Genomic DNA, 25627 nt, shown 5'->3' on the forward strand with positions numbered 1-25627 from the left:
CCCTATTTTGGTCTGAGATCCTTTCCCCTTGTTATTAATATTAAGCATCTGGTCACAATGAACCATTTTGGTAAAGACCTGAAGCAAAATAGGTATCCCACATGTGAGCCTTCAGAAGCAGTCGTGCAGGTTAGATTTTTTTCATTGAAATCTGGCTTTTCAAGGGAAGTGGAAAATGTGGTGGGAAATTTTTCATCCCTTTGAAATTTTTCAGTTTTTTGATTAAACTGAATGACAAATTGTTAAAGTTTTTAAATCAAAAAATGCTTTTGTGAGTCTTGGCTTCTGAAAAAAGTGAAACAAACTTGGAATTTGGGGTGGGTTTGCTCAGTTTTCTTTCTCCCCCCCCCCACCTCCATTTTCCAATGGAAGGGAGAGAAAAGGCAGAGCGAAAAGTGTGGGTGAGGGGAATATAATAACCAAAGAACTGAAATGTTTTGTTGTTTGGGTTGAATTTTTTTTCAACGAAGGAAAAATTCCACTAAAATTGTCCAACAAGACAGCACTTTTAAAAATTTCCTTCAATTTTTTAATTTTTAAAATTAATTTGGCAGAGAAAATATTTTTCACCTAGCTCTAAGAAGCAGCACCTGCCCTGGAGCCCTCAGAAAACATTGACTCACACAACAGCAGTTTAATCATAAAGAAAGTGAAATTTGTAGCCTAACTGACAATGGTTAGCCCAACAATTAAACTTTATAACGCAATCTGCCAATATTAGCTTTGGCATAAACACTGTCTAAGGGAACAATCACTTCAAGGTCTTAATTCTTTCACTTTTGCTGGAAAAGGGATGATTCCTCGGTTGAGTTTCGGGATTACACAGGGTATTGAGCTGTTTGTTCTGACAAGGGAGCTCACAGCACCAGATATTTAAAGGCTAAATCCCTTTGAAAAATCTGGCCCACAGATCAGTGTCCGATCCCTCCCTTGCCTCTGTGTGAGGAACCATAGATCTCAAATGCTGGTCCACAGGGTGCTTAGGAGCTTGTCAGTCTGAATCCGCCACCCAGTGTCCTGCTAGAGTAGGGGATTTTAAGGGAGCTGCTGGGGGGAGGGGGTGGAAGGGAGAGGCAGGGAGGAAGCAGGGTGTGATAAACCTGCTGTTAGGGGGCTTATTCCTTCACCCACTTACTTCCCTGGTCCTTCTCGCATGAACAGAGAGCAACAATACCCGAAGTTCGAAGGTGCAAACAATTCAATGTTTATTGGGGTGAACTTCCAGCAAGCATGATTCCAGTTTCCTTCCTTAGTGTCCCCCTTCCCAGCTCTGACACCACAGAGCCTTACACCTGTGCCCCTGTTCCCATTCCTGCCCTTAGCCAAACATGATTCCAATTTCCCCACCCCCATTCCCTGTTCCTATCCTCTGCCTTACTTCCTGATTGACTGCAGACTAGATAGTAAAACTTGAGTTCTGCTTAGCTATACCTTAACCAATCATTTTCCTGAAATTTAACTAACCGATCCTAACATATTGTAACATGATTATTTAACCAATTATATCCCGCCACCTTAATTAGTTTACACCCACCAAAATTAATTATACAGCAGATAGAAACAATCACAGAACCAGACAGAGACCATGCAAATAAACAATAGCAAAGTAGTTTCAGAGTAGCAGCCGTGTTAGTCTGTATTCGCAAAAAGAAAAGGGGTATTTGTGGCACCTTAGAGACTTACAGCTCACGAAAGCTAATGCTCAAATAGATCTGTTAGTCTCTAAGGTGCCACGAATACTTCTTTTCTAATAGCAAAGTGGGAACTATAATGACAAAACAATACAGAAGTGAGGATTTCACAACTACATCTATAAAGACATAAGGGTTTCCCAGCTGTGTCTATTGATAAGGAGTTCTTACTGAACAGAAAACTATCAAACTAAACTTCCGTTTACATCCTCTAGGGCTCTTCCCTTTCTCTGGAGGTGATCTGATCTCTCGCCTTTCTAACAGCCCCAGATTGCCTTATTTCAATGGGACTAGTTTGGAATGCGAGGATGTGACCATACACTCCCTAGTTTATGGCTGCCTTTGCTGTTTAGCCAAAGAACAGGGCCTCAGACTTTCTTTTATACCTCTATAACTAGCTAAGTGATAAGAATACACCTAAATTCTTACAGTATAAGCCTTGGCAGCCAGGCCTGAATATCTGTATCCTAACACTATAGATCAGCTGAGTGGGGGCTAGAGGAGCCGCACACTAAGATCAACCCAGAAGAACGGGTGGATTCTCTCCCCGGCGAAAGAGGCCGGCGGGAAAGTGATGATCAGGTCCCCATTACCAGCATCAAAAAACGCCACCTGCCTCTGTTCATAGTCCAGATAAACCCGGATCCTGCGGGGTGCCTGGCTCGGGGACAAGGCGATGTGCTGCACAGGGGATGTGAGAGCCTGGTACTGATCCTCACTGCACTCCACAGCCCAGATCCCCCCCTTGCGGTTAAGGCTGATCCATCCCTTCCTGCTCACAGACTCTTTGGCCACCCCCACAACACAGACTCCCTCCCGCTCCATCTCCACCTCCCAGTAATGTCTCCCCGAGGTGAATCCCGCACAGCCCAGCACACAGGGCAGAGAGTCAAATCTCTCAGGGTTGTCGGGCGGATCCTGCTCTGTGTCTCCCCATCTCACGCTTTTCCTATCCGCAGACACGGTGAGGTCGTGATGGGCCGTGTCTGGATCCAGAGTCACATTCACTGGGGAGAGAGAATCAGAGTGTTAGGGGCAGAGCTCAGCCCTGGGGGATTCAGAGGAACAGCTGTGTTAGTCTGTATTCGCAAAAAGAAGAGGAGGACTTGTGGCACCTTAGAGACTAACCAATTTATTTGAGCATGAGCTTTCGTGAGCTACAGCCCTGGGGGAGGGTCTGATCGTGTCAGTGACAGAACCTGCCCCAGCTGGGGAATGAATCAGAGAATCTCCTCCCTCCAGGATTTACCCAGCTCTGAATGGGGAGCAGTGCTGAGATTTCAGCAATGCACACAGGGGATTCACACTCCTGACAGAGCCAGTTCAGTGACAAAGTGAAAGGATCAGCTCTGCTGAGCCAGGCCCCCAAACCAGAGTCTGAGTCTCAGTTATTCCATACTTGTGCTTGGGGGAAAGACAAGGGGGGATAGAGGGAGGTGGTTTTAAGCCACCTTTGTCCTTCCTTTAGTGTACCTGGCCCCTAGTTACAGGGGCCTCAGGGCTGCAAAGCAGAGAACAGCCATAGTGTAATGCATTCTGTCTGTGTCTGCCCTCCCTTGCATAGGGCTAATCGGGGCAACCGCTCCGGGCCCCGCGCTTTGGAGGGCCCTGCGGGCCAGTGTGATTGGCCGGCGCGGTCGGTCTCAGAAGAAATAAATCTGTCACTTCCACCCCAGACTCCCCTAGTGACGGCCCTGGCCCCCAGCATGGCCCGCAACCCACTCCTACAATAACGGCTGGAGGCAGAGTTGCTGAAGAGACCCTCTGCCAACTTCACATGGACTGGGGTGGCTCCCTTGCACCGGAGCTATTTTCTGGGGACTGTTTCCATGCACATTAAGGCCCCTTTGCTCTGACAGAGCAGCATAAAAGGGCCCGACAATCAGGCCGGATCTTTCCCCATCTGCACCCACCTCTCCCCACATGTGTAATTAGAGATTCTAGCATCATCGAAGGCTCCCAGCAGATTACAGGGAATCCAAAGTCCCCCTGTCCAGTGACACAACTTTTCACAGCCCCCTCTCCCTGCAGAGCCCCCTCCCTCCTAAAGATCAGCGAGCTGAGCACTAGAAAAACTGTTTATATAGATTTCAGGTTTCAGAAAAAAGAAAAGGAGTACTTGTGGCACCTTAGAGACTAACCAATTTATTTGAGCATGAGCTTTCGTGAGCTACAGCTCACTTCATCGGATGCATACCGTGGAAACTGCAGAAGACATTATATACACACAGAGACCATGAAACAATACCTCCTCCCACCCCACTCTCCTGCTGGTAATAGCTTATCTAAAGTGATCATCAAGTTGGGCCATTTCCAGCACAAATCCAGGTTTTCTCACCCTCCGCCCCCCCCCCCCAACCTCACTCTCCTGCTGGCAATAGCCCATCCAAAGTGACCACTCTCTTCACAATGTGTATGATAATCAAGGTGGGCCATTTCCTGCACAAATCCAGGTTCTCTCACTCCCTCACCCCCCTCCAAAAACCACACACACAAACTCACTCTCCTGCTGGTAATAGCTTATCCAAAGTGACCACTCTCCCTACAATGTGCATGATAATCAAGGTGAGCCATTTCCAGTACAAATCCAGGTTTTCTCACTCCCCCCACCCCCATACACACACAAACTCACTCTCTTGCTGGTAATAGCTTATCTAAAGTGATCATCAGGTTGGGCCATTTCCAGCACAAATCCAGGTTTTCTCACCCTCCACCCCCACCACACACAAACTCACTCTCCTGCTGGTAATAGCCCATCCAAAGTGACACACACAAACTCACTCTCCTGCTGGTAATAGCCCATCCAAAGTGACACACACAAACTCACTCTCCTGCTGGCAATAGCTCATCCAAACTGACCACTCTCCAAGTTTAAATCCAAGTTTAACCAGAACGTCTGGGGGGCAGACCTCCGTGGGGGGGGGCTGGCTTGGGGGGCAGGGGGGAACCGCCCCCCAGCACTCACCAGTGGCACAGCTGGGGCTGGGTTGCTGCACTTCCTGCTGCCGGTGAGTTCAGGCCCAGCCCTGCTGCAGTCCTCAGGGGAGCGGGGACAGGGCTGGGGCAGAGCAGGGGTGGGGCGGGGGTGGGGCAGAGCATGGGCTTTGGGGAAGGGATGGAGTGGGGGCGGGGTAGGGGTGGGAAGACGCAAGGCTGGGGCAGAGCAGGGGCAGGGGCCATGGGGAAGAGGTGGGGCAGGGGCTGGAGCAGCACCCAGCTGCGCAGGGCACCAGGAAGTTTGGTGTCCCAAAATTTCCTGGTGCCCTATGCAGCTGTGTACTTTGCATATGGGTAGCGACGGCCCTGTCCACACTGATGGCCCCAAGGCTATACATTGGCTAATACAGTATTGCCAACTTCAAGAGATCAAATCTCATGAGATTGACCCAAAAATCATGACATTATTCAAAGGATTATATTGTCATTTTTAGGTCTGTCTCTTGATGTTTGGACTCCCCTGGCCCCTCCCCAGGGTGTGTGCATGTGACAATGAGTGTGGCCCACTCTCCCACGTGTACTGGATAAGGTGATTTTGACTCCTGCTGCAGGAGCTCTCACTGCCACATCTGCCCATCTCCTGCCCAGCAATTAATCCTGTCCCCCAGACACCATCAGTTCTGTCCCCACCCAACCCCCCTCAATTCAGTCCCCCAGCCCCCGTCGTCACCGCCCCATCAGTTCAGCACCCCTACCCCACTGCCCGCAGTTCACCCTCCCAGCACTCACCCTATCTGCTCAGAACCCACCACCAATACAGCCCCCCCAGCCCATCAGCCCCCCACTCCCTTCAGGCCCCCTGCAGCTCCCAGGCCATAATAAAGCCCTCCCAGCCTCACCTCTGCTCCTCCTAGAGTTCTTCACCCTCCCTAGGCCTGGGGGCGACAGTGGGGTCCCCTCTCCCACTTCCCAGGCTGGCAGGGGAGCAGCCGCACTGGGGTGGCTGACAGGATATCTAAGTAAAATTAAGCCTCATTTTTAGAGCTCTCAAATATCGAGATTTTTTTTTCCAGCCACAGCTCTATCATGAGATCATGAGTGAGGCTTAGTTTTACTTAGAAATCACATCTCTCATGATTAGTTCGTGAGAGTTGGCATGTCTGCTGATAGGTGATGTCTACCTAACCCCTTTTGACATTTTTAACATTTTTTCTTTTGACTTATTAAGTAGAGAGATAAAACAGAACTGTATATTTTTGTATGTTGAATTTTCTCATTCTTCATTGTACCACTTGTGCATTTGCTCATAATAATAATAATATTGCCAGGGTTTGTGATGTATGGGCATAAAGAGTTCTGAAAATGACATGAGATGTTCCTCTCTGAGTTTCCAAAAGGCTCATTTTTAAACTCTTAGATCGCTCTGGACATACACTGCTCGCCCCCTCTCCCGCACCATAGCCCATTGGGTTAACCCAACCACTCGTTAAAAATTCTAAATTATAACACAGAAAAGAAACTACTTTTCTGTTTTTAGGAAAGAGCTGGGTAGCCACCAGTAATACGGTGATCAGCTCCCGTCAAATGCAAAATTGAAACAAAACCTGAACTATGGTGCTGCCAATGAGCCACCATAATTCATATGAAAGTTTTCACTCCCCCTTTGATACGAGAAATTTACCTTTGTGCAACTGCTGTCTAGACGACAGTAAACCTAGAGGAAGAAATGGGTGAAAAAGATTAAATGTCATGTTGTCATCTTTCGGAATATGTTCACATTGTTAATGTTCTAACACAAAAGCAATATGAAAAGAAAACAAACTTCATTAAGTTATAGTTCAGGAGGTTAAGTGGAATTCAGACCAGTACAAACCATTACACACCTCACTAAAAAATAACCACAAACATTAAAAACAAAGCACATTACCTAAGGTTACATGACATAGCCAGAGATGTTTTATACAGCAATTAAACACCTGTGGCTGGCCCATGACAACTGACTTGCAGGGGCAGCGAGTTATATGGGCCTGTGGTGCCCATGAGCCAAGAATATTCAGGGTCTGGGGGCCCGGCTCCACCAATGTTCACGACCAAGTTTTTCCCCAGCCCTGCCTGCTGCCCCCACACGCCTCCCCCAGAGCATCTCCCGGCCCTGCCTGCTGCCCCCGGGTGATTTAAAAGGGACCGGGGGGCCCTGGCCACCGCCACCAGCAGCGCAGTAAGGCTAAGGCGGCTTCCTGCCCGCCCTCGCTCCGTGCCACTCCCGGAAGCGGCTGGCATGTCCCTGCGGCCCCAGGGGTGGGTGTTTCTGCGCTCTTCCCCCGCCCCAAGTGCCAACACCGCAGCTCCCAGCCAATGGGAGCTGCGGGGCCAGTGCCTGTGGGCAGCAGCGCATGGAGACTCCCTGACCCCCCCCGACCCCTAGGAGCCACTGCCAGAGGGGTGTGCGGGTCGCTTTCGGGAGGTAAGCGCCGCACCCCTCACCCTCTCTCACCCCCCAACCCCTGCCCCAGCCCAGAACCTGCACCCCAGCTCCCTCCCTGAGCCTGCACCCCACACCCCCTCCTGCACCCCAACCCCCTGCCCCAGCCCAGAGCCCGCACCCAAACTCATTCCCAGAGTCCTCACCCCTCCTGCACCCCAACCCCCTGCCCCAGCACAGAGCCTGGACCCCAAACCCCTTCCTCCATCCAAACTCCCTCCCAGAGCCCAAACCCACTCCTGCACCCCAACTCCCTCCCAGAGCCTGCACCACCTCCTATACCCCACCCCTGCCCCAGCACAGAGCCCACACCTGAACTCCCTCCCAGAGCCTTCGGCAGGTGTGGGGAGATGGACAGGACTTGGACCCATTCTGGGCACCACCAAAAATTATACAAACCTGCCGCCCCTGCTGACTTGGCTGGCAGGGCTCGGGCAATGGGGATGTTTAATTGCAGTGTAGATACTCGGGCTTGGGCAGAAGCCTGGGCTTTGGGACCCTGTGATGGGAGCGGGTCGCAGAGCCCAGGTTCCATCCCAAGCCCGAACCTCGTGACCCTGAGTCAGTGGACAGAGGCCAGCCACAGATGTTTAATTGCTGTGTAGACAAACCCTCTGAAACCAACAGACCAATACACAGAAACTTTTTCACTGATTAGCAATCAGCTTTAAATCTGCCCCTGAACCATTAGTATTTAGTAAAACTGGATCATCCTTCCTGAAAGACCTGGTGGTCTCATTATGTCCAGCTCAGGAGGATAAAAAGTAGAGAATCTCTAAAGCAGGGGTGGGGAACCTACGGCCCGCAGGCCAGATCCGGCCTGTTGCTAAATTTCCTCCGGCCTGCAGTGCCGCTCCCCTCCCCGCCTACTTGCCCTGACGTGGGGGGGAAGCCCCGAGCCTCTGAGAAGAGCTGCGGGAACTAGGAGTGCGGAGGGTGCTCCAACACCCCCCTGGTTTTGCGCTGGTTCCCAACCGCCGGCCCTGTGCCCAGGGTCCTGGCTGGCTGCTGCCCCCGGCCCCACATGTGGGGTCTCAGCTACTGCCAGGTTCCCGTCTGCTGGCCCCGCACCTGGGGCTCTGCTCCTGCCCCCAGCTGTGGTCCCAGCCTCAGCCCCTTTACCCCTGTCCACATCCTGCCCCTTCCCCACTCCGCCCCTGGAGTCATGGCCCAGTCTTGCTCCAGCTCTGGGGAGAGGGGGCACAGACAGGAGTAAGGGGGGTGCCAGGTAAAAACTTTGGGACCACTGGCTTTCAGCACCCTGACTGCAAAAATTGTTCCAATGCCCCAAGCCTCCACGCCCCCTCTCTGTCCCTCTGCGGGTGAATGGCCTGCGATTGATTTTTTTCTGTGGGTCAGTGGCCCATGATAGCAAAAAGGTTCTCCACCCCTGCTCTAAAGCAAGAGAGGGACTATGATGACACAAGAGGACTTGCAGACAAAAAATCCAAACAAACATACTTCAAAAACAGTTAATTCAGCAAGAAGCTCAAGCTAAGGTTAATGTTCATAGCTGCTAAGAAAGGAAAAAGCCCAGGGAGTCCGAATTTAGGACTCTAATCCAGTGTGTATTGCTGTATTGAGAGCTGAGTAGGGAATTCTTGGGTTCCAAATGATTAGTTGACTATCTTCATCCACAATCATTGTCCCTACGAGATTTCCCCAGCTCTGTCAATTATCAGTGTAATATAGGTGAGAAAATTCCCCAGATGATTGTTTATTACCTTTGAATTTCTTCATTATGGTCTTCAGAGATGCATTTCTTTGAGAAGATTCCCAGATTCTCCATTTTAGTTCAGAAGAAAAGGCCACAGGGTTCTGAAACTGCTCCCTCCCACATCTGAAGAACAACCCAGTGTTACTCCTTGTGGAGTTCTTTCATATTTGTGTTTTACTAAAATGAATTTTATTCTAGTGAATGGTTGTAGCTCAGCAGACCCTGGAGGATTAAATTCTCTATTGCCCCAGGAGTAGGTACAGTTCCAGCTTTGACACTACAAGCTCCCCCTTCGTTTTGGTGAGACCGATATTGGAAAACTGCATCCAGGTCTGGTGTCCCCATTTTAAAATGGACGTTGAAAAAGTTGAGATGGTTCAAAGAAGACCCGCAAAAATGATTTGAGGGCTGGTAAAAATGCCTTCCACTGAGAGAACCCTGGCACTTGAGTATGGGGTATAAATACTTTCATGGGGAGAATATACTTGGTACTAAAGGGCTCCTCAATTTAGCAAACAAAGGCAAAACAAGGACCAATTGCTGGAAGCTGAAGCCAGAGAAAGTCAAATGGGAAATAAAACAGACATTTTTAAGAGTGCAGGTGGATTAACCATTGGAAGAAACTGCCAAGGGAAGTGGTGGATTCTCCATCTCCATTGACAAAGCCCTGGCTGGGATTATTTAGTTGGGATTGGTCCTGCTCTGGGCAGGGGGTTGGACTAGATGACCTCCTGAGGTCCCTTCCAACCCTGATATTCTATGATTCTATGATCTCTTGACGGGGCACCAGAAGAGGGCGGGCCATGGCCCCATCACTTTTAAAAGTAGGAGAGCTATGCTCTCTCGCTTTTTACCTGTCTTAAAGGTAAGTTATGGGGGGGAGGAGGCAGAGAGGAGCGAGCAGGTGGTGGGGTCTCTAGGGAAGAGGCAGAGCAGGAGTGGTGCCATGGTTTGGGCACCAGTGGCCCCCCACACACACTTTTAGGGAGCTTCAAGTGTTACTGTCTGTTGGTGTCTTTAAATCAAGACTGAATGGCTTTCTGGAAGGTGCTTTAGTCAACACTTGTTAGGATTTAGTCAAATACAAGTTATTGGGTTGAACAGAGGAATAACTGGGTGAAATTTAAGGACCTGTGATACATAGGCACTGACTCTGTGGGTTGCTCTGGGGCTGGAGCACTCACGGAAAAAAAAACAGTGGGTGCTCAGCACCCACCAGCAGCCCCACAGATCAGCTTCCCCCCCTACCCGCCAGTGCCTCCCACCCACTAGCTGGCCCTGCCGATCAGCACCTCCCACCCACCGGGGGATCAGCTGTTCAGCAACAGACAGGATGTGTTGGGGGGAAGGGAGTGAAGCAAGGGCGGGAAGAGGCTGGGCAGGGCAGGAAGATGTAGGGTGGGGCCTGGGCGGAAGGAGTGGAGTGGGGGCAGGGCTCGGGGCAGAGCCTGGGGCAGAGCGGGGATCGAACATCCCCGGGGAATGAGAAAGTCAGTGCTGTGATAAAGAGGAGGTCAAATGTGATGCTCTTATGGTCCTTTCTGGCCTTCAACTTTATGCATTTATGAAACTCAGTAATACCATGTGGCAATGAGTTCCACAGGTTAATAATGAATTGTGTAAAAAAAAAAGTATTTCCTTTTCTCAGCTTTACACTAGTTGACCTTCAGTTGCACTGAACATCCAGCCTTGATCTTGTATTGTGAGTGTGGGTAAGCAGGATCACCTGACTTATATCATGTACACCATTTAAGGGAGATAATTAGTGACAATCCTTGTGGTGATTTAGATACCCATTCTACCAGGACCTGGAGTGAGACCCACTAACCCATTTCAAAAGATAATTTATGTTCTTATTTAGTTCTTTGGACCCTTACAATGATCAGTCCACTAGCACAGGGGTTCTCAGCTACAAAGGCTAGTGTGTGTTCACTCCACACTGAGGGAGTGGCAAACTGCTTAATGAACTTGCACTGTCCAAGGGAACCTTGAGCAGCGTAAGCCAGTGCAGTTCTGCAGGGTAGGGCTGGAGCTGGGGGGGAACTGGCTGGTGCCTTTCTATTGCTGGTTCATCAATGGCTGGGAGATGATTCATGTAACACAGTTGGGCGTGTCCCTGCCCATAGGTGTCTGTGTAAGCACAGTGCCTGTGAGGCTTGTAGCTTGACAACAGCATCACACTGCGAGAGGCAGCCCAGGTTGGGGATTTGGAGGGCTCAGCAGTCCCACACTCCAGGATGCACCCCGGGAACCCCGTCACACTAATGTAAATCTCCCTTGTTGCTACTTAAACCAATGACTTCTTGTTCTGCCCTCTCTGGACTTGAAGAACAACTGATCACCACTCTCTGTATAACAGCCTCATACATATTTGAAGACTTATCAGGCCCTCCCTCAGTCTTCTCTTCTCTAGACTAAACATACCCATTTATTTCAACCTTTCCCCACAGCTCATCCATTCTAAACCTCTGATCATTTTTGTTGCTCTCCTCTGAATTCTCGCCAATATTTCCACATCTTTCTTAAAGTGCAGTGCCCCAAACTGGACACGGTATTCCAGCGGAGGCCTCACCGTGACAGAAAGGGTGGGACAACGTCCTCCTGTGTCTTACATGTGACACTCCTGTTAAGACATCTGTGGTGGAGTGTTCACCATCAGCCCTCAAAAAGAGTGCGGGAAGCTGAGAAAGAGGAGATTAGTGAGACAGGCCACACATGAGCAGTTTAGGCCAGAGAAGCAACCCTTGATTGGAAGATGAAGCTCTGCTCAGCCGGTGGGAGCTGAGCTAACATAAAGCCAGGAAGCTGGCAACAGAAATTGGCTGCAGTGAGGAAGTCTGGAGCCACCCTCTGTGCAGTCGAAAGCGAAAAAGAGGGAACCAGGGAAAGAATAGCATGCTAGGAGCCTGGCCCTGAAGAAAGGGAGTACTTAGAATCCTAGGGTTAGAAGGGCCTGCAAGGGTCATGTCTAACCCCTATAAGAGAGAAGGGTGGAGATGAAAGCCTATGGGATGCGAGTAGGAAGCAGCCCATGTTCAGAGCAGACCTTGCCTGCATGTGGGCTAGAACCTGGAGCAGTGGGTGGGCTCGAGTTCCCCTAGCCACTGATGGAGTGACATTGCCTGGACAGTGGGACCAGTGAGACTCTATACGCCAGAAGGGGAAACCATTTAGTGATCTGGCTGGAGGGCTGAGTCACGAAGAGGAAGCTGCAGCTCTTGGAGTGAGAGATGAGGCTGCAGAATGAGAGAGAGCGGTGGGGGGGGGGGGTGGAGAGACTGCAAGAGGTGGTGTTGGACCTGAAAGAGAGAGAAATCCCCAGAACAGCCAGGAGGAGACACCACCTGCGGTGAATACAGCAACTTGTGACAACATCCCAAAATGACATTTGCCTTTTTCACAAGAGCATCACACTGCTGACTCGTTCAATTTGTGATCCGCTTTAACCCCCAGATCTTTTTCTGCAGTACTGCTGCCTACCCAGTTATTCCCCATTTCATAGTTGTACATTTGATTTTTCCTTCCAAAGTGCAGTACTTTGTCTTTATTGAATGTCCCCTTAAATCCTTCCTCCCTCCGCCCTTTGTCTCTTGTGTCTATTTAGACCAGGGATCGGCAACCTTTGGCACGCGTCCCATCAGGGAAAGCCCCTAGCAGGCCGGGCCACTTTGTTTACTTGCCGCGTCTGCAGGTTTGGCCGATCGCGGCTCCCACTGGCCACGGTTCACTGTCCCAGGCCAATGGGGGCTGCGGGAAGCGGCGCGGGCCGAGGGATGTGCTGGATACCCTTCCCGCAGCCCCCCTTGGCCTGCGACAGTGAACCGCGGCCAGTGGGAGCTGCAATCATCCGAACCTGCGGAAGCGGCAGGTAAACAAACTGGCCTTGCCCGCCAGGGGCTTTCCCTGGCAGGCCGCATGCCAAAGGTTGCCGATCCCTGATTTAGACTGTAAACTATTTGGGGGCAGGGACTGTCTCTTTCTATGTGTCTGTGCAGCACCCAGCATGTTGGGACCCGATTTGGCTTTGAGCCAGTACTAGTGATAATAGCAAATTATATACTCCTTAGAGCAGGGAAAGTCTCTTCCATCATATCTGTTGCTACGCCAAGCACACTGATAGAGCTCACTTCATAATAAGAAACAATTAATAAACAGCTCATTGAATAGTCGCCAGATGGCCCTGACTTTCCATTCCTACCAACCTAGGTGGAGTCTGGAGTGTTTCTCCACACCCAATCTTCTGAGGTCCCCATTCCACCAGCGACACTACAAATCAATACCTGGTTTGTAGGTAAATAGCTCTTATCTCAGGCTGCTCTATTCTGGAGTCTAGTCAAAATGACAACAGCCCCAAGATTAGATTTAATGGAGAGAGATTGGGAACCAACCCCACACTCTGCACTGTTGGACCATGGGGAGCCACGTCTCATGTTTAAAATCCCTTCCTTGCGTTGGGAAGTGAAAGGGAGAGTGACAAGGAGCCACCTACCTGCTCAAGATGTCTTTGATGTCCTGGAGGAGAAAAATAAAAGGAAATTCAGTCCCATATCTCATACTAACGATCCCTCCTGCTCTGGAGGGGACTCACTTTGTCTTCACAGTTTGAGGTTCAAAGAGAAAGTATTTGTCATTTATTAATGCAAACAAAAACATTAAATGTGTTGCCTTTGTTCTTTTGGATAAGTGCTCTGACTGCAGGATCTGGGCCCAGGAAGTTTGTATATGGAGACACACAAGCTCTTTGTGTAACAACATTTGGATAACCAGCTGGCATATGGAATCAGAGGGCTCGGTCTTGCGAGGTGCTGAACAAGGATCTTCTGAACAGTCACAGGTTTGGGGAAGATCCCCTCCAGCAGACTCCAGTGGGTCCAGAGGGAGGCATGTCCCCCCATGCTGTTTTGCCCCCATGCTGTCATCTCTCTGCCCACTCTCCCACAAGCATTCTGAATGCCCATCCTGTGGACTTCTCACCCAGCCCCAACTTCCTGTGGATGTCAAGAACAATGGGTGTGGGGTACAGAGTAACCCAGGGCCAATCACTATCCTACACCCCAGGTTCAATGCAGGAAACTTGAGGAGTGAAGAATGCTGCCCACAGCAGATACTGGTTGCAACAGAGAATTTGACCCTAGATAACAGCTAGAGAAGTCCAGGATGCTACGGTTTTTTTCCCTCGCCTTTTTTTCTTTTTCTTTTATTTTTTTTTGAAGAGCAAAATCATTAGAAGGCTTTTGGAATTCTAACGACAACTTACTTTCAGGCTACCATAAGTAATGAACAGCTTCCCTAACTAACTTCAGTTCTGGCAGACAAAATCACCACAGCCTCAGACCTCATGTATCAATTTTAAGGCCAATATTTTCCCTTTTTGTGATATGCAGGAAAAGTGGCAAGATCAGGCTTTAAATGGAATCTTAGCTTCAATCTTAGCTATTTCCATAATTAAAGACTGGTTCCATCTTTAATCTTTTGGAGTTAGCATTTGGAACGCAGGAAACGCCAGACTGGGCTCAGACCAGAGGGCCATCGAATCAGTATTCTGTCTCCAAAGGTGGACAGTGCCAGATGGTTTGGAGGAAGGTGTAAGATAATCTTCCTCCTATATTCTCATCCTTCTCCCTAACAGTTAGCGACTGGCTAAAGCAATGAAGTATGAGGTTTAATATCGCTCTGCATATTCTTGTTATCCATATAAATATCTGATCACTTTTTGAGTTTTGCTAAATGCTTGTTCTCAACGACATCCGGTGGCAATCAGTCCCACAGTCTAATTACGTGATGTGTGAAAAAGCGTTCATTGCACCAGTTTTGAATTTGTCACCTTCTAATTGTATTGAATTTCCCTTTGTTTTGCATTATGAGACAGGGAGAACAGAGTTCGGAGCCTGCCATTTTTGGAGGAGTCTTCTCCCACTAGAATTCAAAAGAAGAATTTCTTTTCATTTAGGGCTCGATCCAATGCTCGTTGTACTCAAGAAGTATATTTCCATTAACTTAGTGGGCACTTTATCAAGCCCTTAAGGAAAAATAATGTATATTTTAGCAATACTATATGTTCTGACCATTCACTCCTACACTCCAAAAGTGAAGAGTTCAGAGACTTTCTTGCTCTGTGAAAGATTCTGGGGTGTTTCTAACACTGTCTGACCTGCAGGAATTCACTCGCTGGCTGCTGGCACTTCTGCTCCATCTCAGTGATCAGGGAACTGAAAGAAGATATTTCTTCAGATAATTTGGCAACATACTCAGCCCTCCCCTTTTCAATTTCCTTATTCAGCTCATCCAACTGGGCCAGCTGGAGTCGCTCTTGTTCCTCCAAAAACTGCCGCAGTTGCTGAAATTCAGACACAGTCTTCCGCTTCTCAGTTTCTAGCTGTTTCTGAAATGAGGAGATACAAACAGGAAAAGCACAGGTCAAGGACAAGACTGCAGAGTGAGTCATGGGACATTTTATGCATGTGGCAGCATGCCCTTGCAACCCCACAGAATTTAACTTCTGACATTTTATGGAGAACATACTCTGCTCAGTAGACTGAAGATTTTCCAATAGATTTTCAAGAGTCATAACTGGTGTTTAGAATATGAATTTTCCTTGCATGATTTGGATAATCTATGATCAGTGGCTTCTAGAAAACCAGATCCTTCTAATAACAGGAAGCACAGCAGATGTGGGATTCAGAACTGGACTCGCAAGGATTATTTTAGTAGAGGAAACAGTAGAACCCAAAAAAGAAGCACTCGACTTGAATTGGGGAACACAAATTGCTGGGAAGACCCCTTTTTTGCACATGCAAATCTGAGTTTGCAGGTTGCTTAGGAATGAGTGCATGTGAACTGGACAGAAGTCCACCAATTCATGCTGTTTCTGGAGCACTCTCTGGCCCCTGATCCTCTAGGAGCAAGAAAATCAGACCAGATTTGGAACCCAGATCTTCTTCATGGCAATGTCTAGTAGCGATACCATTACGGGCCTGTTCCAAAGCTCACTGAACTGAACAGGAGTCTTTCCAATTACTTCCTTGTGCTTTGTTTTAGACAGTAAGTGAGCCTCCTCCTCTGGGACAGCAGATTCCCATAGCAGCTGCACTGATTGTCCAGCTGTGGTTATCTCTGTTGAAAGTATAGCTGGCCAAAATATTGGGGGGGGAATTTGCAAAAAATAATTGAAATGTCAAAGTTGTTTCCATTTCTCAGTTTCCAAATGGAACTTTTGATTTGTCTGAAAAATATCTTGAAATAACTTTTGAAAAATGTCACATTTTTCTTTTTCCCTTTTCCCAAAATGGAACAAAATAATGTTCATTCCCCCCCCCCCCCATTTTTTCTTTTTAGTACGTCCTCTGTGTACCTCTTCAAAAGATCTCCCATTTTTGAAAAAGTGGCAAAAAGCAAAAGGAAAAACTAAGGGGAAAAAAACCCTGGAAATTATTCATTTTAGTGCACTCAGTAGAAAAAAGGACTAAAAAGAGAAAGAAAGATAAAAAACAAATATGAAAGTTTTAAAATTTCTCAGCTTTTTAAAAGCAAAATGAAAATTTCAGTTTGAAATGACACAAAAATGTTTGTTTCATTTTGAAATTTCCCGTCAACAAATTGAAAAATTTGTTGCAAATGACTTTTGCCCATGAAAAAAAAGTTGTTTTCTACTAAACCCCTTTTATCTGCAGGAAGCTTTTTTTGGCTGAAAAATTTCAACCAGCTTTAGTTGAAAGACTAAAGGAGAAACTACTGTTAAGTAAACAAATTACACTTGAATTATCAGTGAAGATATTTGGATTATTAAAACTCTTTCTTTAATGCTGCATTTTCCTGCTTACTCTCAATTAAACCAGAACAGTTTTCCTTTACAATGAGAATAAATAAGTTATCATCTTTCACGGACGAGAATGTGTTACTCACTATTCCTCTTATGTTACTCAGACTAAGCAGTGTATTGATAATGTCCCTGTGCACATTTGCTTCTGAGTAATAACGGCACCTACCAGGAGTTCATGGCGTTTACTTTCCCCGCTCAGTTTAAATGACAGAATATCTTCTCTCTCTTCCTTCAAAATCTCCACAAGGCTCCAGATTTGGTCCTAACAAAAGAAAAACTGGTATAGTTTTGATTGTTTTTGGAGAATTTCCCCCCATTTATTTATATTTGCAAGAATATCAAATACATAATAAAATGGGTGAGTGCTCTAACCACATGACTATACAGTCATTCTCATTCTCTCTCTTTGGCCCAAATTACTTTTTATCCCCAGTGGAATAGCTTCTACAGGAGAGAGGGAGAGAGCCCCACATCACAATAGCCCAGTGGTTCTCAATTGTAGTCCACCTGTTGTTCAGGGAAAGCCCCTAGCGGGCTGGGTCGGTTTGTTTACCTGCTGCATCCGCAGGTTCGGCCGATCGCGGTTCCCACTGGCCATGGTTTGCTGCTCCAGGCCAATGGGGACTGCGGGAAGGGTGTCCAGCACATCCCTCGCCCCGCGCCACTTCCTGCAGCCCCCATTGGCCTGGAGCGGCAAACCATGGCCAGTGGGAGCTGCGATCGGCCGAATCTGTCGACGTGTCAGGTAAACAAACTGGCCTGGCCCACTAGGGGCTTTCCCTGGACAACCAGTGGACCACAGTTGAGAACCACTGCAATAGCCCATGGTTAGGGCACTCACCTGAGAGATGGCAGATCCGTGTTCGAATCTCTTCTCCTCATCAAGTGGAAGAGGGACTTGAACCAGTGTTTCCTACTTCCCAGGTGAGTACCCTAACCCCTGGGCTAAAAGTTAGGAGGGAGGGCTGCCTGTGTGTACTAACTTGTGGGACCTGATCTGGCAGGTGTGCTCACAGGCCACTTACCAGGTTGGGCCCCATACTCTACTTAGGCCTATCTTCCTCCAGACTGTGAATCGCTCTAGGGCTTAGGTGGGAAATAGACATCCGGATGCCTAGAGGGAAGCAGCACTGCAGTGTGCATGCCTAGAAATATAGGGATGATGTAAAAGCTGGAACGAGCCAGAAAGACCCAGAACAACATTTTAGTCAATACAATTGTTGCAAAAACCAGCAGGTACCTTTACAGGCAGTTAAGAACAATATTTTAGTAATGAGAACAGACTCATAACACACTGTACTCCTAGGAGAAGTCTGTGCCACTGCGCAATGCAGAATTTTGCAGAAATTAATGTTGGGCATGCAAAATTTCCTTTTTTCCCCCACAGAAATGGGCTGCAGAGATGTTGGCCGCCACTAGTGGCTGCTGGACTTGGCAGAGCCCAGCTTGCAAATAGAAGACAATGCCAGGGAGAGTGGGAGGGAACTGGAGTGTTCCCACCAGCTGTTGCAGTTGCCAGCATGCTCTGAGGGAAGGAAGGGAGCAGCAGCAAGCAGGAAACTCTGTGCAAGCCCAGGACCCAGCATCAGGCTGTTTCTCCTTCTGGATCCCTGGGCTCTGGAGAGGTAGGGTCTGTGAGTGTCTGGGCCGGGGGGAATGTCGCAGCTAGCCTCTGGGGGAGACGGGGTGTGAGTGTCTGGGCCGGGGAGGGCTCCACAGCTGAGCTCTTGGGGGGAGGGGTTGTGAGTGTCTTGCCCCCTGTCTGGATTCTGAGGGGGAGGAGGCAGAGAAGTAGGAACTGGGTTGTTGTAGGGGTTTTTTTAATCTCTACTCCTGGGGGGGAAAGTTTTGTGTGTCTGTATTGTTACAGACATACTTGCTGACAGGTATTTTGAAATAAATTACAAAAATAATTGAAACTGGTGTGATTGTATCGTGTTATTTTGACAAAATTTGCAGAATTTTGCAGAATTTTAAAATATTGTCACAGAATTTTAAATTTTTCATGCAGAATTCCTGCAGGAGTAACATTGTCATTAACTCATTTTGGCTCAAAACCATATTTTAAACCTCCCCAAACCCCTAAAAGACAATATTTTACCAATGAGAACCCATTACTAGCACACTGTCATTAATCTGTTCCAGCCCAGAACCACTTTTTAACACCAACAGGGACCTGGAACAATCAGTTCTGAAGTTGCACGGATATAGAAAATTATTACATATTGTACATAGAGGTGAGAATACATAATGCTAATGAAAAACCCATGTAATTTATCTTTTATGGGGCATTCCAGGCAGTAATTAGCTTTATTACTGAAGCCACACAGAACACACGGTTCTGAAGAGATACAGGGAACAAAAATATGCCAGAAACACATCTTAATAAACAAAATTGTTGAAAAAACAATGGATACTGTTACAGACACTTCAGAACACTATTTTAATTAATGAGAACTGACTAATTACACACTGACAGGTTTCAGAGTAGCAGCCGTGTTAGTCTATATTCGCAAAAAGAAAAGGAGTACTTGTGGCACCTTAGAGACTAACCAATTTATTTGAGCATAAACTTTCATGAGCTACAGCTCACTTCATCGGATGCATTCAGTGGAAAATACAGGGGGAGATTTATATACACAGAGAACATGAAAAAATGGGTGTTATCATACACTCTGTAAGGAGAGTGATCACTTAAGGTGAGCTATTACCAGCAGGAGGGTTGGGGTGCGGGGGGGAACCTTTTGTAGTGATAATCAAGGTGGGCTATTTCCAGCAGTTGACAAGAACGTCTGAGGAACAGTGGGAGGGGGAGGGGATAAACATGGGGAAACAGTTTTACTTGGTGTAATGACCCATCCACTCCCAGTATCTATTCAAACCTAAGTTAATTGTATCCAGTTTGCAAATTAATTCCAATTCAGCAGTCTCTCCTTGGAGTCTGTTTCTGAAGTTTTTTTGTTGAAGAATTGCCACTTTTAGGTCTGTAATCGGGTGAGCAGAGAGATTGAAGTGTTCTCCAACTGGTTTTTGAATGTTATAATTCTTGACGTCTGATTTGTGTCCATTTATTCTTTTATGTAGAGACTGTCCAGTTTGACCAATGTACATGGCAGAGGGGCATTGCTGGCACATGATGGCATAGATCACATTGGTAGATGTGCAGGTGAACGAGCCTCTGATAGTGTGGCTGATGTGATTAGGCCCTGTGATGGTGTTCCCTGAATAGATATGTGGGCACAGCTGGTAACAGGCTTTGTTGCAAGGATAGGATCCTGGGTTAGTGGATGAGCTGTAGCTCACGAAAGCTTACGCTCAAATAAATGTGTTAGTCTCTAAGGTGCCACAAGGACTCTTTTTCTTTTTGCGTAATTACACACTGTTATTAACAGTTTCTAACTGCGAACCTTTTATTTGAACACAAAAAGGGACCTGGAACACACGGTTCCAAAAGTGGTCGGGGACCAAAGTGATATACATGATACAACTAACTGAGAATAATGCTATAATACAGAAAACCGCTGACACACCCACCTGTTTAGCAAACAGCTTTATTAATAAAACCACCCAGCAGACTCAGCTCCGAAGCGGCTCATGGAACCAAAATAAAGGGAAATGTCTGGAACGGCATTTTGATAAAGAAAATTGGTTTAAAACAACTCAGCGGAAATGGTCAGAGAACACTGGGAACATTATTTTAGTCATGAGAACTGATTAACAGCTGTCATTAACCCATTCCAGCCCAGAACCATTTTTAAAACGAAGCAGGAGCCTGAACTGTCAGTTCGGAAGTGGCTCAGGGGACCAAAGTTTTACATATAGTACATCTAGGTGAGACTAATATAATGCTAATGAGAAACTTGTCTTTAACCCGGGTTTTCGGGTGATAATTGGCTTTAGTACTAAAGTGGTTCCAAAGTGTCACAGGGGACAAAAATGATACATGTCATACAAGTGAGAGCAACATAGTACTACTGAAAACACCAGCCTAAGATGTTACCACAGAAATGGGGTCAGGGAGCAGGCAGTGTGGAGGATAGTGTGGGTATTCCAGGGAGATGAATACTCCTTCTTGCTGCTTCAGAACGCATGTACCTGTGGGAACACCTGTTTTCACCCCGTTTTCACCTCTGCTTCTCTGCAGTTTGGAACCTTGACATTCCCCCCGCACGTAGCTCTCAATCGGCGTCGAGAAGGCACAGAGCTGCTTAGAGGGTGTGGAAATCCCCTATGTACAATTGCATGGCACATAAGTAGGCTCAGAATAGGCCACTAACCTCCTAGGTCCCCATCATTGTTGCCAATCACTGAGTTGGAAGCGTGTGTTGCTTAAATGCAATACATTATTCTACTTTAATCATCCTATTCTATCATTGGTTGCGTCTCGACAATTGTCCAGTCGGTGGTGTGTCTGACCTGTAACTCTAATCTGATTTGCACAAAGCTTTGCAGAAGATTTAACAAAACCTAAAATTCACAGGTGCACAAATACAATAAAATAGATTGTTTAGTCTTTTTTTCCTCCAGTATGTGTAGTTTAATCTCTATGTATATATTGGGACAACTTTCACTGCAAGAAGCTCTGGACATTTTAAGAAATCCTATAAAAGACAAAATATCCACTCTTCCAGCCTCTAAGCCAAACAATGGACAGCTGCTTGCATACTGTTATGAAGGGCAAAAGGACAAAAAAGATGACTGGAGGTGTGATCAATACAAATGGATCCACAAAAGGAAGACATCTTTTCCCAGCGGGGGCAGCCTCTGGTAAGGAAGAGATATTTTCGAAGACTGATCGATACAGATGAGGTTTTGTGTCACAGATACGGATATAAAGTTCTTGATGGAAATGTGGACAAAGTGATTGTTCATTATTTGGGACAAGACGAAACACCTGACCCATGTGCCCTATAGGAATATGAGAAAATATCCCTTGCGATCTCGTGGTTGTACAATGCCATCTGTACTGTCAAAAGTTGTGGAGCAGAAACATTTAGGCCTCTCTAAAAATTACCAGTGAAAAATAACAGCCTCTAATATCTCAGCTGCACATATGAGAGTGATATCTCAAAAATACACAAGAAATAAAAAATAATGTGTGAAAAACCGAAAAGCAGAATCAGTCACAATGCTTAGTGATGTGGATGACCTTCACTGTCCCCAGGAAGGGTTTGTGTAATATTGCCAGGTCCCTGAAATCTCTGCAAGTTTGGATCTTCCAGAATTTATTGGTATTTAAGACGTGATAATACTGAAGAATACACTTCTTTCATATGCCCGTTTCAGCTAGGAGACTTTCCCACTCCCCCTTCATGTGCCTTTTCTCAGGAAAATCCAGCAATTCCTGTGGCTGCACTGATTCATGACAAGTGCACACGCTATTTTTTCATTTCTAGCAGAATGTGTGTCCCAGGTCAGCAGCAGTTCCACTGTACTAGTACTTGGCTACATGTATAAATTTCAGCCCTGGGCCAATTCAGAACTGACTTTTCTGGGTCCTTAGTGGCATTAAAAATGGTTTGGGACCTGAACAATTTAATAACAGTGTGTTATATGTCTGTTCTCATTGCTAAAGTATTGTTCCTAAGGGTGTCTAACCGTAACTGCTCTTTTTTGCCATAATTTTTTTTATTAAAATGCCATTCCTGCTTTTACACCATCCCGTGATTTCTTACCTTGTAATTCTGGGCAGCCTCCTCTATGGGAACCACAGTGTGTTCTCTGTGATCTTGGGACAGATGACAAACCAAACAAATGGGTGTTTGATCCTCTTGGCAGAAGACATCTAAAGCCTTCTGGTGTTTTTCACACACTGTCCCAACTTCTGGTTCTTTTGTTGGCTCCAGTGTAAGTGTTCTGGAAGCTTCTACAATATTCCTTAGCTGTCTGTTTGGTTTGAAGTTTCTCTGGGAAAAGAAAAGGAGTACTTGTGGCACCTTAGAGACTAACCAATTTATTTGAGCATGAGCTTTCGTGAGCTACAGCTCACTTCATCGGATGCATACCGTAGAAACTGCAGCAGACTTTATATACTCACAGAGAATAAAAGTTTGTTTCATATTCTCTCTGTGTATATAAAGTCTGCTGCAGTTTCCACGGTATGCATCCGATGAAGTGAGCTATAGCTCACGAAAGCTCATGCTCAAATAAATTGGTTAGTCTCTAAGGTGCCACAAGTACTCCTTTTCTTTTTGCGAATACAGACTAACACGGCTGTTACTCTGAAACCTGTCACTCTGGGAAAAGGTTTCTCTGCACTCAGGACAGGGGAAGTTTGTACTCAGTGCCTCCCAGCACTGAGTGATGCAGGCCTGGCAGAAATTGTGCCCACAATCTAGATACACTGGATCGTTAAAATAATCTAGACACACTGAACAAGTCAGTTCACCTGAGAGCAGTTGTGCTGGATTCACAGCAGCCCTGGCGGCTTCTGCAGAGAAGAGAGTTTCCTTTTATTGTTCTCAGAAATGGGCTGATTCTGAACTTTGCACACCAAACAGGTGTTTCCTACGTTTTCATTGTCTTGTGTCACTCTTGGGAGGCTGGAAACTCCTTTTGGTCCGAGTCAGCACCTGGAGGAAGCACCGTGACAGACTGTGGAGTGCAGCACCTGACGTGCTTGATCCCTGCAATGGTGCAGCCCGGCCACCCTGCAGAACGGTTGTTTGAGAACCGGCACCTGCCACACCCACACCTAGCTCTATACAGCATGTCCTCCCGCCTTTGCTGTGTCACTGCACTGTGGGACTCCAGAGGTACCGACAGCCTCGCTCGTGGCACAGCTCTCTGCAGCAGGTGGTTGTGGGAAAATTTACCAAGTATTGTGGGCTGCCAGTGGTATTCCAGCCTTTAGAAGGGGAGGATCCTAGAGTCATGCCCCTCCAACCCAATGACTGGGGCAGCGGCCATCTTTTTTTCTGCTCAATGTTCGCCCTCTGTGGTTGATACAATAATTTCTAAATATCGTCTTCCTAGCCATATTCCCGCAGGTCAGCAGGGAATATCCACATGGTCTGTGACTGAGAGAAAAGGGGTGGCTGGGAACAACAGGGGCCAGAGTCACTGTCTGATTCTCACCAACTGCAGCATGGAAACATTATATTTTTGTATGTTGAACTTTTCCCCCCCCATCTTTGTTGTACCACTTGTGCGTTCACTAATATTGTAGCCAGGTGATGCGATATGTACATAAAGAGTTCCGAAAAAGAAGCTCGATATTAGACCTGATTTTCTAAAAGGCTCATTTGTAAACTCTCTGATCTCTGCTGAGACACACTGCCCTTCTCTCCCCAGCCCATCTGGTCAGCCCCAACCACTATTAAAACATTCTAAATTATGACAGAGAAAAGAATCGCCGTTTCTGTTTTTGGCGAAGGCCGGTGTAGCCACCAGTAATACAGGGTTCAGCTCCTGTCTAATGCAAAATTGAAACAAAACCTCAACTGTGGGGCTGCTGATGAGCCACCATCATTCATATGAAAACATTCACTTGATCCCAGACATTTACCTTTGTCCAAGTGCTGTCTGGATGACAGTGAGTCTAGAGGAAGAAAAAGGTGAAATAGAGTAAATGTCCTGTTCTCACATTTATGAATATATTCACAGTATTAAGATTCCAAAACTACAGCAAAATGAAACGAAAACAAACTGCATTAACTTACAGTTCAGGTGGCTAAGTGCAATTCAGATCAATACAAATCATTACACACATGACTAAAAAATAACCCCAAACATAAAAAAAAAAACTAAGAAAATTACCTAAGGTTACATAAACATCTCTGAAACACATAATTCCCACACAAACCAATAAACAGAAACATTTTCACTGATAACATCCAAACAACCTTAAATCTGCTTCTGTACCACTAGTACTCAGTACAGCTGACTCCTCCTTCCTGAGAGATTTGGTGGTTCTCATTGGGTGTGTCTACACTGCAATGTAAGCCCAGGGTCAGTAGAACTCAAGTTAGCAGACCCTGGGTTTGTTAACCTAGGGCTTTAGCGTCTGCACTCATTTGTAACCCCAGGTTAGGAATTGTTGAACCCTGGGTCCCAACCTGGGGCTCCAGCATCTACATTGCATTGTGCGGGCCCAACTCTAACAACCCATATCCCAGACTTCCTAGCACCCTCCCAAAATGTGGCTGGCTCTAGTGCTTAGTTCCTGATGCAGTGTGGAAAAACTTGACTGTCCACCAAATCTGACTGTCTAGAGGACAAAGCACATTACCCCATAGGATACTTTTGGCAGACTCCATGGAGAATGAGTCCAGTGGGGCTGCATCTATACTGCAAAGCAATGAGGTTGAACCCTGGGTCCTAGCTTGACCCAGGTGTGGATCCTCCATCCCTGTGGGGTCCTGAGCCCTTGTGTCTGAATGATGGGCTAGTGTGATTTGTGTGGAGATGGGTGGGGGTTAGTCTTGAGCTGGAGTTTAAACCCTGTGCTTATATTCTAGTGTAGACATACCCAGTATCTCCAGCTCAGAAGGATAAAAGATGGAGACTCTCTAAAGCAAGAGAGGGACTAAGGGTGACAGAGGAGGACTTGCAGGGAAAAAACTCAAACAGACATACTTAAAAAACAGTGAATTCTGGAAGAAGCTCAGGTGAAGGTTAATATTTATTGCTGAAAAGAAAGGAAAACCCCTGTCAAGGTTCCTCCCCCACTCTGAACGCTAGGGTACAGATGTGGGGACCTGCATGAAAACCTCCTAAGCTTATCTTTACCAGCTTAGGTCAAAGAGTTCCCCAAGGTACAAAATATTCCACCCTTTGTCCTTGGATTGGCCGCTACCACCACCAAACAAATACTGGTTACTGGGGAAGAGCTGTTTGGAAATGTCTTTCCCCCCAAATACTTCCCAAAACCTTGCACCCCACTTTCTGGGCAAGGTTTGGTAAAAAGCCTCACCAATTTGCCTAGGTAACTACAGACCCAGACCCTTGGATCTTAAGAACAATGAACAATCCTCCCAACA

At 46.9% G+C, this 25627-nt stretch overlaps 1 protein-coding gene across 1 annotated transcript in view; it reads right to left on the bottom strand.

Annotated features, from left to right (window-relative positions):
- Nucleotides 1-2186: 2186 nt before the first annotated feature.
- LOC144274878 (zinc finger protein RFP-like) overlaps nt 2187-25627 on the bottom strand; it is a 30622-nt gene continuing 7181 nt past the window's right edge. Inside the window, exons 2-9 of the mRNA XM_077833972.1 lie at nt 22875-23076; nt 22322-22550; nt 16813-16908; nt 14979-15209; nt 13317-13339; nt 8835-8950; nt 6310-6342; nt 2187-2698 (exon numbers count right to left, since the gene is read on the bottom strand). Of these exons, the coding sequence (XP_077690098.1) occupies nt 2187-2698; nt 6310-6342; nt 8835-8950; nt 13317-13339; nt 14979-15209; nt 16813-16908; nt 22322-22550; nt 22875-23076 (1442 nt within the window). The remainder of the gene's footprint in view (nt 2699-6309; nt 6343-8834; nt 8951-13316; nt 13340-14978; nt 15210-16812; nt 16909-22321; nt 22551-22874; nt 23077-25627) is intronic.

This window comes from Eretmochelys imbricata, chromosome 14, assembly GCF_965152235.1.
Source record: "Eretmochelys imbricata isolate rEreImb1 chromosome 14, rEreImb1.hap1, whole genome shotgun sequence".
Taxonomy (NCBI): Eukaryota; Metazoa; Chordata; order Testudines; family Cheloniidae; genus Eretmochelys; species Eretmochelys imbricata.